General features: G+C 41.5%; 1 protein-coding gene across 2 annotated transcripts in view; it reads left to right on the plus strand.

The window, feature by feature from the left end:
- Positions 1–4,373, plus strand: part of LHFPL6 (LHFPL tetraspan subfamily member 6) — a 199,169-nt gene extending 194,796 nt beyond the window's left edge. For both annotated transcript variants that reach the window (XM_042842767.2, XM_005305610.5), the window contains one exon: positions 3,267–4,373. In XM_042842767.2, coding sequence (XP_042698701.1) covers positions 3,267–3,385 — 119 coding nt within the window. In that variant the 3' untranslated portion in view covers positions 3,386–4,373. The remainder of the gene's footprint in view (positions 1–3,266) is intronic.
- Positions 4,374–17,007: the final 12,634 nt, after the last annotated feature.

Consider the following 17,007-nt stretch of genomic DNA (forward strand, 5'->3'; position numbering starts at 1 on the left):
TCATGCTGCTGCCCTTGCCTCTATGGGAGGGAAGGAGGCCACCTGCCACCTCCATTCAAAATGTACCACGAAAACTGAGCCGCAGGGGCCACTGTATCATGGTGTGCTTAGGACCCAGGATTGCCTCAATCTGGCCCAAATAAAAATGACCTGTAGGATGGGTAGGTGTCCTGAGGTGGGAAAGCAGATGTCTCCTTGCTCTCCTTGATCTCCAATAGGGCAATTTTTCCCAGATAGAGGCTGCGCCTTCTCCATTTGACGATTCCATTTCTGAGCTGGTGGTGATCTCAGGCTGCGTCGTCTCCTTTAAATTCCTCTACACCATACAGGGAATCTCCCCCCGCTCCTCTTCCCAACTCCTGCAACAGAGTTGTGATGGCTCTGTGCCTGCAGTGCCTCCTATCCCCAAGGGCATGTGGGTTCCTGGACTCCATCCCCTGAGCAGGGGGAGAGGTTTGGGGACAGAGAATAGCCACATGTGCGCCTTCCCCCAATCAGACTTTTGGTTGTTCATCTGTGGAATCAAACTGGGTACCAGGTCTCTACAGGCAGTTCCATGCCACACAGGAAATCAACATCCAGATTTGGGCCACTGAGTATGACTGGCATGGGGAACAGTGGGGAAAGGCTGCTTGCAATGGCACCCTGGGGGGAGTTTTGGGTAGCAGTTTAGAACTTTGTTACAATTTTCAGACCAGTTATGATAAGGGCAGAGGATGATTCGTACAGTTATTTCCGAGGAGGCATGTAAAAGTTCCAGAACTGAGTTATTTGCAGTGAGACCCACTCTGCTACAACAACACAAAGGGACTCAACAGCTGCCTGTAGTGCAGAAAAAGACACCAAGAAAACAAAACAAAATAAAAAAACATCGACCCTTCTGATTTGCAGCTGCTGTGGAAACCAGCCCCACAGCCTCTCTCTCTGGACTTGGCAGGCAGTGGGGCTGTCTGCTCCACTGCTAACCTATTTTCAATGCCAGCAACCTCTAATTTAACTGTCAAGTGTAGTTTTCCCCTGCATTGAAAACAACTATTTGCCAACCAAGTAAGCTCTGAGGCTTGTCTGATTAGCCATTGTAGACAGCGAAGAGGAACATTTTAAATAATTTTGCTTCTTTCATTTCTTGAAAGGGTTGTAGGCAAACCAAATCCTCCAACTGAATATTCCCTGTTTGGGTGAATTAAATATAGGTGGACAGAACTCTAGAAGGAGCACTGCACCTCAGGTCAATAAAGAGCAGCCTCTTGGTTGTATTTGGAACTCCTCTGAAACCCAAAGGAATCCGCTCTGGTGATACTTTTCACTCTTTAAAGTCTCTCTTCACCAGCAGCCTAAAACACTCCTGCTCTTTCATTATGCAAAAAGGTAATAAAGGCCCAGTCATTCACACATGCTTGTTTTATGCAGTTTAAGGCAATGTCCTCTCTATTTTAGTGGAACTGTCCAAAACGTGTTGAGTTTCCTTCTTTGTGGAAGTGGTGCAGCAGACTGGGGCATTTTTGCAGTATGAAATTTCAGTTTTATAAATGTTGTTTTAGAAGCATTCTTTTAAAGAAAGGCCCAGAAGCCCTGCTTTTTAATATGACAGACTTGTATAACTACACTAGAGAAAGGGGGAGAGGTGTTAGGGTGACCAGACGTCCTGATTTTATAGGGACAGTCCTGATTTTTTGGTCTTTTTCTTATATAGGATCCTATTACCCCCCCACCCCCGTCCCAATTTTTCACACTTGCTGTCTGATCATCCTAAGAGGGGTTCTATCTTCATAGATTCACCAGTTTTGCTTCAGGTGTGAAAATTTCTAACAGGCAGACTCCACAGCTCTGTCCCTTCCAGCAGTCTGAGGAAAGAGGAGTAGTGTACAGTGAAGTCTAAATATCTTTGTTCTTTGAGGTTTGGAAATGTAGGCTACAATTCTGCAAGAAATGCACACAGCAACACACGTGCAACTGTAATACCAACAGACCCCGGTCATCAGTGGGCGGGATCGAACCTGAGATCGCTGGAGCTAAATGCATGAGCCTCTACTGCATGAGCTAAAAGCCATATGTCTGTTAGCTATGGCTGAAGAGCAGACTTATTAATCTCTTTCTCTTTCTAAGTGGTCTCGGTGCCACTAGATGGGACAGAACACCACACCCAGGTGGTGTGTGGGTTACACAACTCCACTGAAATCAGTGAGGCCCTGTGCAGATACAAGGGCCTGCCTATCTGCATTTCTTTCCAGGATGAGGACAACATGCCTCCATTTTGGAAGTGGCTGGTGTAGTTTAAGTTGTCTGCCTCATGTTAAAGTGAATGGAAGTTACCAGGCTAAACCCATGAACTGAATACTTATTCCAGCATAGACCGATCTAATCTTTTTGGTTTACTGACTACACTGAGCTAGTAACAGGGTGTGGGGCCCTGTGAATCAACTCCTTTTATCACAAGCTAGAAGTCATACCAAGGATGAATTTGGCTCCCCACATCCATTCACAACTACTCGGGGGGTGGGGGGGGAGGGTGAGGGGGGGGAAGTTCCAGAATTTTATATTCCCTTGGCAATAGCCCAGATTCACTGTTGGATTTGATGCTGTGTAGATTAGTAAAAGGACCCTAGAGAACCTATTTGGCTCAAGTCTACATTCTAACACAGACTTTCTGTCCATATAAACACCGTGTAATAAATCCATATTGTAAATAGCTATGAGATCCTGAAGTGCTTATGCTAATTCTAATTAGCCATACTATAGACAGGATTCTGTGGATCTGTATCATTTAATGATTTGTACCTTTTCCAGGTGGCCATGTTCAATATTTCACTTACTACAATAGTGCTGAGAAGCGCCAGTCAAGACAAGTGTGTTAAGCACTACATAAATGCATAAGAAGATGCAGTCACTGCCCTGAGATATTTACAGCCTTCCAGTACCTTGCATTAGCATTACATTTAATACAAAAAAAAAAAAAGGCAAGAAAGTTCTTGTATGCTCAGACACCAAATTCATGAGCACCTAGATAGATTAGATAGCACCGATATCTGGCTGCCTTCTACCAGAATAGGAAGGCTTTGGATGGAGGTGTATAAATATAAGTTGCTTACAAGGAGAATGAAACCAATAACCTGATACAGGGGATAAAATACACAGCACCATATGCTGTATTTGGTTACTTCTGCTTTCATTTCCCTCCAAAAGGAAAGAGCTTATAAAGTTATGGTGAAAGCAAACCTCTCTCCTTGAATAAAACATTGTTTCCTTGGTTTGTTTGTTCATCTTAGGTACTTGTGAAATTGGCTGGGCTTACTACTGCACCGGAGGAGGAGCAGCTGCCGCTATGTTAATCTGCACTTGGTTGGCCTGCTTCTCTGGCAAGAAACAGAAACAGTACCCTTACTGAGAGTCCAGTTTAGAGAATGAATGAGCTTCCAGAGGCCGAAGTGACTTGCAGACTTCTTCTTCTGAACAAAGTGCTTTAGCTCCTAGCTGCAGAACAGTCATTATGAAATGAGAATGGACCTGGTCAAGGACATGAGGTGACACTGTGAATTGTGGGGAGGGTGGGGAGTCTGGAAAGCTGGACCAAATGCTGCGACTCTCGGAAGGCATGGGCAGTTCTTGCTTGACAGAGTATATTTCTGGTCTATTCTAGAAGAATACAATTTTACGAGAAAGGAATGCTCCCCTTTGTTAAATTGTGAAGGTATAGGTGTACCAATGAATTGAAAGACTGGTGAAAATAATATTTTGGGTAGGGTATAATCTTCCAAAATTCCCCTTAAGCACAACACTCCTGAAAGTGTGCCTGCACACACACACACACACACACACACACCATGGCACAGAACAAATAAAATGCAAACTTATTGGTGCATTTTTTCTTTTTTTTATTCATTTGATGGTTTAAAATTCAATGTTATACCACTTTTTAAACTACACATGAAACCTAATAAATGGACCAATAAGCCACTTTAACAGTATTTTGTATATTCTCTCTACTCTTTTTCCCAAAACATTTATTCACTGCTTATTCAGCCCTATAGAATTTTTATTTAGCTTCTGTGTTTTCAGCATTATTACAAAAATGCAACATTTTACTCAGCATATATAGGGGCTTTGCCTATAGTACTGTTATGAAGGGCAGTAAATGGACATCTTTCAGTCCAGGGAGAATTCCACTCATGGTACTGTAGGATATTGTTGGTTACGTAAGACTAATGGGAAATGTCTTCCAGATATAGATTTGGTCATTGTTACGTTTAGCTCATTGTTGTTGTATTGTGCTGTACCATGTTTATTATTTCAATATTCATTTTTGTAAAAAACAAATAAATGTGCTATTATGTTTGTATTTGAAAATCTCTGTAAATAAATTTTTCTCTGATCAATACTGGAAATGCATTATAGTGTCATTGGATGAATCAGTTCATTTCTTAGATCCCCATAAAAATGTCTTGCAAATAATCACATCCTTCATACTCCTCTTGGGTACATTCTGCCCCTAATGTACACACAATTTAACTCCCATCAGAACCTTTCACAGTTATAGAACACCTTTCCTTCAAAAGGATCATTAACCTAGCAGACTGATATACAAACTATTCACAAGTAACTTCATCAGTCTTTGGGCTGAAACATAGCAACAATTGACAGACATAGCCACCCTACACATTTCAGGACAGGAAGTGAAGGATAGTTGATCCAACCAAAAACGAAATTGCCCATCTCAGCTAGGCAGAATGCAGTTTTGGAAGGTCATGGTCATGTGAATAAATCAAAAGACTGAGTGTCTGAACACCTGGGTTCTAATACCTGGTTTTGCCACTGACTTGCATTGTGACTGTGGGCCTGTCACTTATCCTCTCTGTGCCTCAGTTGCCCTATCTATAACATGGGGAGAATAATACCCATGATGTATACATGTGAAATATTATTTTATTTATTACAAATGATTACCCAAGCTGGATTTTGGCCAGGATACCAGAGCAAATGCCTTGCAGATATGAAAAATGCTGCACGATCACTAGTGGAGAAAGGATCTTGGTTTTGCATGTCATTTGAAAGACAAAGCATCAAATTCTGCCCTCGTTTATTCCAGATTTACTCTGGTTTGACTCCACTGACATCAGTCAAGTTACTTCAGCTGTATGCTAGTATAACTGAGCAGAATTTAGCGAAGAGCCTCCAACAGCAGTGTCCCTCTGACACCATGCTGGTTTTATGCAGACATCAGGGTGGAAAAACTAGCTCCATTGATGTCAGTGGATGTTTTGCCATTAACTTCATTGGGCTAGGATTTTACCCCAAGTGTAGAAGAGACCCCATCATTTTAATCCTCTGTTTAGAAACATATGGTTGCTTTCTAAACTATAATTATTCATATTGCAATAGTGCCTAGAGGCCCCCTCTGAGATTTGGGCCCCATCTGTGATAGGTACTGAACAAAAACTAGTAAAAACCAGTCCTTTCCCAATCTCAAATAGACAAGACAAGCAAAAAACTCTCATTTATTTCAAGGAAAGCAGAATGAGCATAGAACATAATTCAGCATTTCCCAACTGATGAACTTGCACGTTTATTAATCATAAAATTAACTGATATTACATTTCAAAATGTATTTTTCTGTTTATATATTTCCAATTGTTTTTTATATATAATTATGTATGCCACAGGTATAATGTTTGTCCTAGTTACAACTTTGTGGCTTAATAACCTCAGAAAATTGTACAGTGGGGCTGGCCAAATAAATTGGACAGTTTCAGAGGTGTGGTTGCTGTGGGAATAGATATGTCAGTTTTGAATGATTAATTCCGATCTTCTCAAACTGATTTGTATTGGGTTTTACTGTAGGATGAGTAGTGTTTATCCACTTTACTGTACCATGTGCTGAGAAGAATATCATGTCCTGTACTTTCCAGATTAGCCCATAATTGCCATATCATGTTTGACCTCAAGTTTCCATTAAGAACCACATCAGCTATATTGTGGAGACTTAGCACCATATACTGGCCTAGATGCTCACACGGATCTTCCATTGGTATCAATGAGAGTTGTGCACAGCGTGCTAGGGCCCTTCATATTTCTGTTTTAGGGTTTTCAGAGCATTACAGTCTCATTACAATGTAGCACCAAATTCAAACCTAGCATATATATGAAACACTATTGACTTCAGTGGAGTTCTATCCATTCACACTAAGGGTACGTCTATACTTACCTCCGGTTCCGGCGGTAAGCAATCGATCTTCTGGGATCGATCCCGGAAGTGCTCGCCGTCGACGCCGGTACTCCTGCTCGGCGAGAGGAGTACGCGGAGTCGATGGGGGAGCCTGCCTGCCGCGTGTGGACCCGCGGTAAGTTCGAACTAAGATAGTTCGACTTCAGCTACGTGAATAACGTAGCTGAAGTTGCGTATCTTAGTTCGAAGTGGGGGGGTTAGTGTGGACAAGCCCTAAGGCTGAATTTGCCTTATAGAGGGGTTGAGTGCAACCTTTTTAACATTAAGGATAAATAGTCACATCTCCCTATGCGGTGGTGGCTCCCCAGGTCCTTTGCTCCACATGACCTTTAGCAAAGCGCTCACTAGAACTTGCCTGCCTCTGCACATCACACCGCTACTGAAACAATGTTGTGGGGCTGCCTCTTAAACAGCAGAGTGATTTACAAAGGTCCAGAGACTTGATTATGAAAATGTGAGTACTCTTCTTCTAAATGTAAGGAACCTTGCACATCCCCATACTCTTGTATTCCTTGCGGTTTGCATCAGAGGGACTTCTGACATTTGTTAGATCGTTCTATGGCTTGGTGTGACTTACCACAGCAAGTTGAAAATATAAAAGTATTCCAGGATCAAAATTAGCTTTTTGGAATTATGCAATCTAATTACGGTATGACTGAGTTCATCCGATATAGCTTGCACTTTTTGTTTTATTTGGAGTTGAATAAAACAGCAGTTTTGAATACTCTAGTCAATGATGCATGCTGCACCTGCTCTGTCACTGGTTAGCATATAACTTTCAGCTGCTGAGACATGAATAAACCAATCCCAGTTTAATTAGGTTTGCCTGTATTCATATGTTTTGGTTTTGACATCCATTATGTATTATAATATAAATGCTGTTTGTTGTTTGTGACCAAGGGACTTCTTGATGCTGACAGGAAGAGGGCAACATAGGGTTACAAGCATCCATTGCATCTGGTATCTACATACTAGTTCACCAAAGCATGTTATACAAGGTCTCTACCAGAAGCCTGTGTCACACGGCTCATCATAATCATTGTGAAATTTATGTACGGATAATATGTAAGGAGTTATGTATGTATGCTGAAAATTACATTTTTACGGTCTGTGAATTGGGGCCCATCACCAGAAGTTGATAAACACCTTCTGCCTGAAAGAAACTGGTTTATCTATCGGTCTGTCTCCATGTACATTGAGTATTGTATACTTTACAATGAATGCCTATTTATAGTCTGAGCAAAATGCTAATCAAGACCAGCTGACTGCTCTTGCCAAAGCTTTAGGCCTCAGCCAAGCACTGACAAATTCGTTGCTGGAAGCCAGTCTGGTTCACCTGTGTGTTAGTAAGGTTACAGTGGTATTGGACTTATAACAATGCGTTTAGTGTTTAGACTTTATGAAATGCTTGTAAATTGCTGAATGCATTAATCTCACTTATAACATCTTTATCACAGGCTATAAGGCAATATGTAAGTTTTTGCTTTATGACTGTAAAAAATGTTTGCTCTGAAACTATGAACCTAGTCAGGAGGGATCGTTGCCTAACTGCCAAGAAGGTTACCAAAACTAAATGGGCCATTGTGGGACATCACAATACAAAGACTTTGTTAATTTCCCCTTCACACTCATGAAGAGGCTACGTGCAAAAGGGCTCATCCCTTCAGCTTGATTTCTGGAAGAAGGAACTAAAAATAGCTGACAAAAAAAATTGTCACCTCTTTTTTGTTGTTTGGACTCTCACAGGGCTGGAGCTATGAAACAGAAGCAGAAATCCCCAGAGTCAACCTGGTGTAGCCCTAAAAGACATTCAGAGCTGACAAATTACTGCAACTCTGCCATTTTTTAAAACCATAGACTAACACAGGTTGGGACTGGGAGCAACCTGAATATTTTGTGATCTTTTGTGTATAGCAACCAACTATCACTAAATCCAGCTTTCCTGGGTGGCAAGATAGACTGGAATGCACAAGGGGACTGTCTGTGAATCTATGGTAAGAGTGTTACAGTGCTTCAGGAGTTCACATTTGTTTCTGGGTCGGTGACATCTAATTATAGAACACACAACCAGTTTGGGGTCTCTTCCTGTTTCTTGACAAATGCGCACTCACAGTTGTGAACCACTCCAGACAGCGTGATTCTCCAGAGGAGATTCTAGGACAGGAAAACCCAAGCAGCAGGGATTATTATGTTTGCAAGAGAAGACAATGGAATTTTGGACTATAACTGTAGGGACACAGACAAACTCTGGATCTTTCCACTGAAGAGGCAAGAAGACAATGTGACTTGTCTTGTGAAGGGAAGATCACAGCCAAGCCTGGGTGTAATATTCTGGAAGGATTTGGGGTGAACTTTTGGTCTATATGACATGACAGTGTCTTGGCAGGTAAGTTTAGTATGCATGTTATGATTTTATTTTATATGTAAACCTTTGATTCCAATATTTCTACTTGCCATGATTTGAATTTCTGTCCTTTGTTAAATAAACTGATACTTGCTTTCTCTATAAGCAAATCTAAGTACTGTGCATGAACCAGAACTGTGATCTACGGTGTGACCAGTAAGCTGTAGTGTGCTATTCCTTTGGGAACAAAGGATCTGGGAATTCTGTGAGTGTCCCGTGGACCAGGGGCTGGGCACTCCAGGGAGATGCTCAGAGGACTGAGGGATGGGAGTGTATCTGTCATTAACCTGTAAAGAGAGAGCAGGGCTTGCAGAGGCCTGGAAGGCATTTCTTGTGTTGACAGAGGCTGGTGGTGCTGGAGAGCTGACCCACAGCAAGCACCGACAAGGTTTCCTCATGCTAAGGGCAGGTGGGAGTGAGATGCCTGCATTCCTGTCACACTGAGGCCTTGGCTACACTTGCAGCTGTACAGCGCTGTGAGATAAACCTGTCTTTGTACAGCTGAGTAGGGAAAAGCGCTGCAGTCTGTCCACACTGACAGCGCAGTGGTGTGGCCACACTTGCAACATTTGCAGCTGTGTTGGGAGCGGTGCATTATGGGCAGCTATCCCAGCATTCACGTGGCTGCAACGTGCTTTTCAAAACGGGGAGGGGGCGTGGATTGTGACAGGGAGTGTGGGGGGAGAGACATGCTTTTTTGGAGCATGTCAGCTCTCTATTTTGCAAGTTCCGAACTCCCGGCCCCCTGCTCATTCATTCACTCACTCAAAGCAAGCTGCAAACTCTTTGCTTTTCTCTGTGGTACGAGCTTTGAAACCGGCACTTCCGCATTCCTCCAGCCGGTCACAACAGTGGAGAGGATTGGCCACTTGACAAGGTGATTAGTACAGCGCTGCAAGCATTTACACTCACACCCGTGAGTCGTAGCCACTCCGCTGCAGCTGTTATTCCTCTCGGAGATGTGGAGTACCTGCAGCGGCGTACCCAGGGAGATACAGCGCTGTAAGTGCCCTGCCAGTGTGGACGGGGAGTGAGTTACAGCACTGGGGGAGGCTTTACAGCGCTGTAACTTGCAAGAGTAGCCAAGGCCTGAGGTCCTTCTAACCAGCTCATCTGAGTTCATAGTCTGAGAACTCAATGCAACAAACTTTGCTTTGAATTTAACAGTTTTAAATGTAAATTAGATATTTATGGAAAACATACTTGAAAAGCATCTATGTAAATGGTTACAATATTTATCCTGATGAATTTCCTATTTAGATATTTTTTTGGAGGGGTTGCTGTTATGGGCTCAATCTTGCAGCCATTACTCAAGCAAAATTTACATTGATTTGAGTCAGGATTGATGGATCAGCCCCTATTTTTGTGTTTTGAAAGTTTTGTTACAGAAGAATCTACATACGAAACATATGTTTTAGGAAAATCCATCTTGATTATGTGCCACATTGAGTCCTGAGACCACAACACTGTCTATGGTTCAGGGCACCTCCATAACAGAAGGACACCAACAAGATAAATCAGAGGCTGTAATACTTTGGTCTAATTTCAGTGGTTGGGTTTAGCCCGTGGATGCTGCGTGGCATTGGTGGCTTGTGATGTACAGGAATCAGACCAGATGATCTGGTGGTCCCATCTGCCCTTGAACTCTATGGTTACCAAAATCAACAAAGGAGCTAAATATGTATAGCTTAGCTCATTATGGTTTTGGTGACCCTCAGCCCAGACCAGCAAAAGTTTGACAAACCTGAGACTTGATTGCTCATCCATCTGGGAAGACTGAGACCTAGAGATGGTCAAATAAAGGGAACATTTCTCACAAAAAGTTTTAACCCACTTGACTAAGAACTCAGGGTGGGATTCACGAAGATATTTAGGCACCTAACTCCCACTGAAATCAATGGGAGTAAGGCATCTAAATATCTTTGTGAATCCCACCCTCAGTGCTTGTCTGAGAACCCCTTCTCTCCACATTTTCCTTGCTATCCATCTCCTATCCAGAAGATTCTAGCACCTCGCCCCTCAATGAACCTTATCAAAGGTAAGAAGGAGGAATCACAGAGTTTGTTGGGCTGATAAGACAGAGACTTGATGGTTTAGGGAAGGCTCAATCGTGAGGATTTCCCTTGGAGATTCAAGTTCAATAAACTCCAGCCTTCAGGTGTTGATTCATTTCTTTCCCTGGGAAACCACAATCCAGGGTTTAGTTCACCAGCTCCTTCATGAAGTAAGCCTGTTATACTTGCACAATCCTAACAAACATGAGAGAGAAAGAGAACATGATTTTGGGGCTACACGGATGAGGAAAAGGGACACTTAAGCCTTTGTTAGACATTGAGAATTGTCTCTTGAGGGAAGCAGTGGAAGCTGCATCCCTTAGTCATTTAAATCTGAATGGACAAAGCATTATGCTGTCTGGAACAAATCCTGCACTTCTAAGGAAATTGTCACAATTAGCTACCTGTAATTTTTATGGTTTCATGATAATTGTCATCTACTGTAAGTCTCCATTTTGGCATGCTAATTATTCAGGGACCTTCTGTTGACTAAAACATAGCTTTTAAATTGTTTGTATGTATTTGTTAAATGAAAATTTGAATAAACATTATGTAGGTTACTCCCGAAAAAAAACCCTGAAGACGTAAATCCATAGAAAAACCTTTTAAAATCTTGGACTATCAAAGAAAGGTAAAGAGTTCTTTACAACGCTTAATCCTCAATTGGTTTTCTTTTCCCTCCCTAGGTACTGCACAAAAGTCACTTGCCACTACAATTTACATATCATTCTAGAGCTGAAAATGCTCCATTGTAAATACCAAATTGAATGACAGACAGACAATCTACGTGTCAACATAATCATTAACTCTCCTGCACATACTTAACCTCTGAGAGTCACAATGGTGAAATTAGATATAAATGCAAAAAGCCCATGACATTTTAATGTTACCCTTTCAGCAGAGGTGATATAAAATATATGATTTCTAGTAGGTATTATGCATTTTTATTATTATTATTTATTATTCAAATGACGATGAATCAGGGAGAACAAGGAAGAGTTTGAGACAAGTAGTTTAAAGATACAACCATTTGAGTAGGTGGGATGGTTAATACATTAACCCCAAATACAGGGGCCCAGTCCCACACTCCTTACTGAGGAAGAGTATCCCATTAAAATCAATAGGGAGTTTTAGAGGAGTAAAGACTGCAGGATCAGACCCCTTTTCAGAGAAAACTTTTCAGGACATTTCATGCCACTGGAGGTACCTAGTGGGGATATAGCTATGTTAAGAACACCCCCACATCAAGTTTACACATCCAATCTAACACTTTAAAGCAACAAGATGGGTGAGGTAATATCATTTATTGGACCAGCTTTTGTGGGTGAGAGAGGCACAGAGCTCTTCTTCAGGTTCTGGGAAAGGTGCCACTCTCAGTACCTTTCCCAGAACCTGAAGGAGAGGTCTGTGTAGCTCGAAAGCTTCTCTCTCTCACCAACAAAGTTGGTCCAATAAAATATATTAACTCACCCAACTTGTCTCTCTAATATCCTGGGACCAACACGACTACATCAACACTGCACACTTTAAAGCAAGTGATTACACGAGAAATGATCATTCTAATGTGGGACACATGGAGCCTATTAGAAGTTAAAAGATATGCCATCTACATGAGTGTTTTAGGCCCAGATCCATTGAAATCAATGGATGTTAGATCCCTAAATACCTTTGAGGATCTGGGGCTTAGGCATTTTTGAAAATCTCACTAGGCACCTATCTGCATCCTTTGGCACCCCAATACCTTTACAAATCTGATCTTAAGGCTCCACAGGTGATAGAGCTCAGTTTGACCCTATCCACACTGGCCAATAAAACCATTTTAGTAACACTGTGTAACCACCCGAGTGTTTAATTATGCTTAAGAATGTTGTGAAACAATGGCTCGTTATCCTGGGTAGACAGGGTCACGCCAGGGAAGAATTTTGGTCCAACCAATCATTAAAGAAATACATTTAGCAATAGAAGATGGCTCTTGCTTAAAAAAATTGTCTGAAGTGTACGGCACAACAGTCTCTCAGAATTATAGGCTAGTCTATTTAAATGTCCTTCCAACCCCTTCAGCCCCAGACTTTTACTCTGGTTACAAAGTCTCAATCAGGATTCCTAGATGTAACCACTCATATATGATGGGCCCATTGCAAAGACAGTAGCTCGTAAATGGAAAGTGAGCTGTTCACATAAGTACTATGTTGTGCATTAAGACTCCCATTGACTTCAGTGGGCTTTGGATAAGATCTTAAGCGCCTAATCCAGTTCCTGTTGGAGCAAATGGCAAAACTCCCAATGACCTAAATTGAAGTTGGATCAGGCCTTAATTCAACAAGAGAAATGCTATAAATATCTTATATCCTACATTGTGCTGTATAATGGTTAATCTTCCAGTATTCATTTCTATAGGAAAAATATATTATATGTACGCATACATCTATAAAATATCTCAAAATATCTCTTTTGGTCTATGTATCCATCCAGTCAACTCTATAAACAATACGTCGTATCTATCCAGTCAACTCTATAAACAATACGTCGTCTGAAAATGAACATTAAAAGATGCCACAAAGTCAAAAAATATGACATAATATTGCAAACAGGTATTAATTTGGAGATCACATTTTCAGTTATTAATGCAGATTAAGAATGTATTGTTATAAACCAGTTTAAAATGTTTTGTATTCATTTTACAATCAGTACAAGCAGATGGAGTTGGTAACAGAGTACACTTTTTGCCGTGCAGGCCAGTTCGTGAGTCAGTAACAAACATGCGTCTGACGAAGTGGGTGTTCACCCACGAAAGCTTATGCTTCAATACATCTGTTAGTCTTTAAGGTGCCACTCTTTGTTGCTTTTTACAGATCCAGACTAACACGGCTACCCCGCTGATAAATAACAAATCCTTATCTTGCTCATTCCAGAGGGAAAAAGTGAAACATGCATTAATTAAAATAATGAGCAATTGTACAAAAGATAAAGTAGAATGTGCAGTGTGATGGAAGGTTTCATTTCTAAATGAGTGTCACTGGGATAGGGAAAGTGTGATAGGATTTGTGGTGGGGTGTTTTTGTTTTGTTTTGTTTTGCTTGCAAAAAGAACAGAAATTCATAGCAGTGCTGGAGATGCAGTAAGTGTGTATGCTAATGTAATCGGGGATTTGGGGGAATGACCCTGTAGTCTAGTGGCTGAGAATAAGAACTGGGAGTCAGGACTTCTAGATTCTATTCCTAGCTCTGTCGCTAACTTACTGTGTAAGTAATTTAAATTCTCTGTGCCCCAGATTCGTCTTCTGGAAAATGGATCTAACAATAAACAGTCTTTTAAACAGGGTCTGTACAATGGGGTCCTGGTCCTCGACTGAGGCCCCTAGGTGCTACCCCAATACAAAAGAATAAATAATGATAATATTTACCACACAGGAATGAAGCGAGGTTTAAAGGATCTTTGTTAGCTATGTAAAATAATCTCAGTAGGTAAGGAGATATGAAAAGGAAATCTGAGTTGAAAAACAAGATATAATTAGGACGGTATATTTGAAAGGGTAAAATATTTGCAATTGCTAGGAGATAAGTGACCAGCCAAAGAATGTTGAACATCAGACATTACAGGCTTATTTGTTTTCAAATAGCTGTCAACACAACATTTGTCCTCTATAACTCTGGGATTAATATCCAAGCATGGTGCAAGCGGGAGTATTACCACAACAGTGCAGTTTAGAATATTTGCTTTCCTCTTTCTAAAAATCCGCTGTATTTTTGCAAAGCACTTGTGACATCCGGTGCCCTATTTGTTGAATCACAAGTTTGCATCTCTTACAGATATGCCAGGGACCTCCCTTTTCTATTTCTTTTCATAGACCATTATCTCAATGTGCGTAGGATATTTCCCACCATGCTCACTGCCTGTTTGTGCCACTGTAAAGTATTTCAGACCATCTCACGCTTAGGCACAGTTTTAAGCTGATCTCTCACTAACCAGTTAGAGCTTTTCCCCTCAGGTTATTATTCCTTTTTATTGCACGAGAAAGGTTCCAGCAGTACCTTGCTATAAGTCCAGTGGTTAATAATAGCTATAAAATCAACTCCCGTCATTGCTGATGTGATTGCTACATCAAATTACCTTGTAGCCTATTCAAAGACATTAATATAGTGCTAGTTACTATGAACTGTCTGTTTCCATACCCTGTAAGTTGTAATTTACCAGCAGGGTTTCCAGTGAATGGGACAATATCTGAGTGTGTGTATAAAACTAATGCTGTGATACACAGATGTGCAGTGACATTTTTAAAAAACATGCACTGACTTTTTAGAGCTATGCCAAATGACTATTAACCCATCAGCTCCGTGTGCCATTGCCTAGAAGAAGCACTTCATTCTCTCTCTCTCTCTCTCTCTCTCAGTAGGGAATTATTTTTCTCAATGTACTGGAGAATGGTGTCATGGCACCTCAGTCTATAGGCTGTTATGCCTCTGGGTATTGTCAGCATCTGCTACTGTACATTATGGGGCTGTTCTCTGGCATGATTAGTCTCGCCAGGGGAATTGTGGTGGAATCTTAGCTAATAGTGTCAGATCACTGAGGCAGAAATATTCAGTAACTTGTTTTTGTTCTGCCTCTAGCCAGTAGGACAGCTGTGCTCAACTTACAACCATTAAGCAAGTCATAGAGGCAGGGATCGGAAAGATCAGAGAGAAAATATAATGACAACTGAAATTGTTGGAAAATTATTGGGGTTTGGTTGAGGAATGAGTTATTTAGAAAAATTAACTCATTTTTTGAAAGAAGGTTGTTTTCACCATTAAATAAAGACCCTTGGAATTCAAATTCTCCCTAACACACCTGCTTCAATTCACCCAATGGAAGCAAGACTGAGCCCTTAGATAACTGGTTACTAAGCTCTTTTTGTTCCTAACTGCACTGCAAACATTGCTATTCCTGTCAGAATGAACTTTATTCACTGAAATAAATATTCTATCCTCTTGCATGGCGACGGAAAAGGGCCTAATTTCAGGGCTGGATTATTTCAATATAAATGCTTTCTTTAAAGGATGCAGTGGACACTACATCCAGTCAACAGGCCCTTGCCATTGTGAACTACAGTAAATCGAAGATGAATGTGGCCCTCATGGTTGAGAAATCCACTGACCTTCATTGCTGGGAAGCATAAGAGCTGGGACAATGCAGATGGGCAATTTAAACAGCGATGAGCTAAGTGGTACTGTGCTTTTCAAATGAGCACTACTTTTACATTTCTAAAACAACAGAACCATGCTGCTTCCCATGCAGCTACATAGTTTTGGAATGTTTTAATCCTACTTTGCCCTATGTTATGCCATGTGAATAATTGATCTTTGCCATTAGCAATGCACGGCTTACACTTGATTGCAGTGCAAAGCACGGTGGGTCTTTGAACATGTTGCTCAAGAGTACAGTGCTAATACATCAATTGACAGCACACATTTTCTTCTGAGACAGCAGGCGGTGGGTTCAAGTTTGAAGACTGCAGGCAACATAGCTACTAACACCCAGTGCTGACTTTGCCATGGTGGTTTAGGCAGATGCAGCATTGCTGGAGGAGCTGGGTGAAATCCTGGCCCCATTGAAGTCAATGAGAGTTTTGCCATTGACTTCAGTGGGGTCAGGATTTCACCTGATGTCTTTTGGAAGGGACATTTCACGGAAGACCTTTCTGCCCATTGCTGCTGGCTGCTCACGTAGGAACCAGGGGGCCAGTGGATACCCTCAGGAATGGTAATAGCATAGTGAGGCTTTCTCTTCCATGACACCAGCTCAGCAGTGACTGAACGTCATTGCAATTCGTTAGCTGTTCAGTGGCCTATAGAAAATGAGCCAGTGAGCTCAGTCATGATCTTTGTGGAAAATGTCCACATTACAAAGAAATAACTGGGCACTTTTGATCATCTCAGCAGATGAGCCAAAAAGGAAGTGGGCCTTGAGACTGCGCTACACTTACACCCATAGAGATGAGTTGAGGCACATGGGTAAGAGAGGTTTGGGAAGCTTGCTCTGCCATTACCTGTGCTGGGGAGGCAGTAGGTACTGGTTACTGCTGTCAACTTTTTAGCCTGCTACAGTTGTCCAAAAAGTTTTGGAAATACTGTACTCAAACCAGAGTCAGTCTGTAGGATACACTCAAAAAGCACCAGTTTACACATAAAGACAACACTTAGATCAAGGCTTAGAAAAACTGCCACTCAGGGGAGGCGCTGACTGTAGAGACCAGCTTGTTGGCTGCAATCCGAGTGCCCGCCAACGTGAATGAGAAAGTAACAGCTCAATAAAGAGAAGTGAAATTCCAGCATTTCTCAGGAGTAAAG

This window comes from Chrysemys picta, chromosome 1 (genome assembly GCF_011386835.1).
Source record: "Chrysemys picta bellii isolate R12L10 chromosome 1, ASM1138683v2, whole genome shotgun sequence".
Lineage (NCBI taxonomy): Eukaryota > Metazoa > Chordata > Testudines > Emydidae > Chrysemys > Chrysemys picta.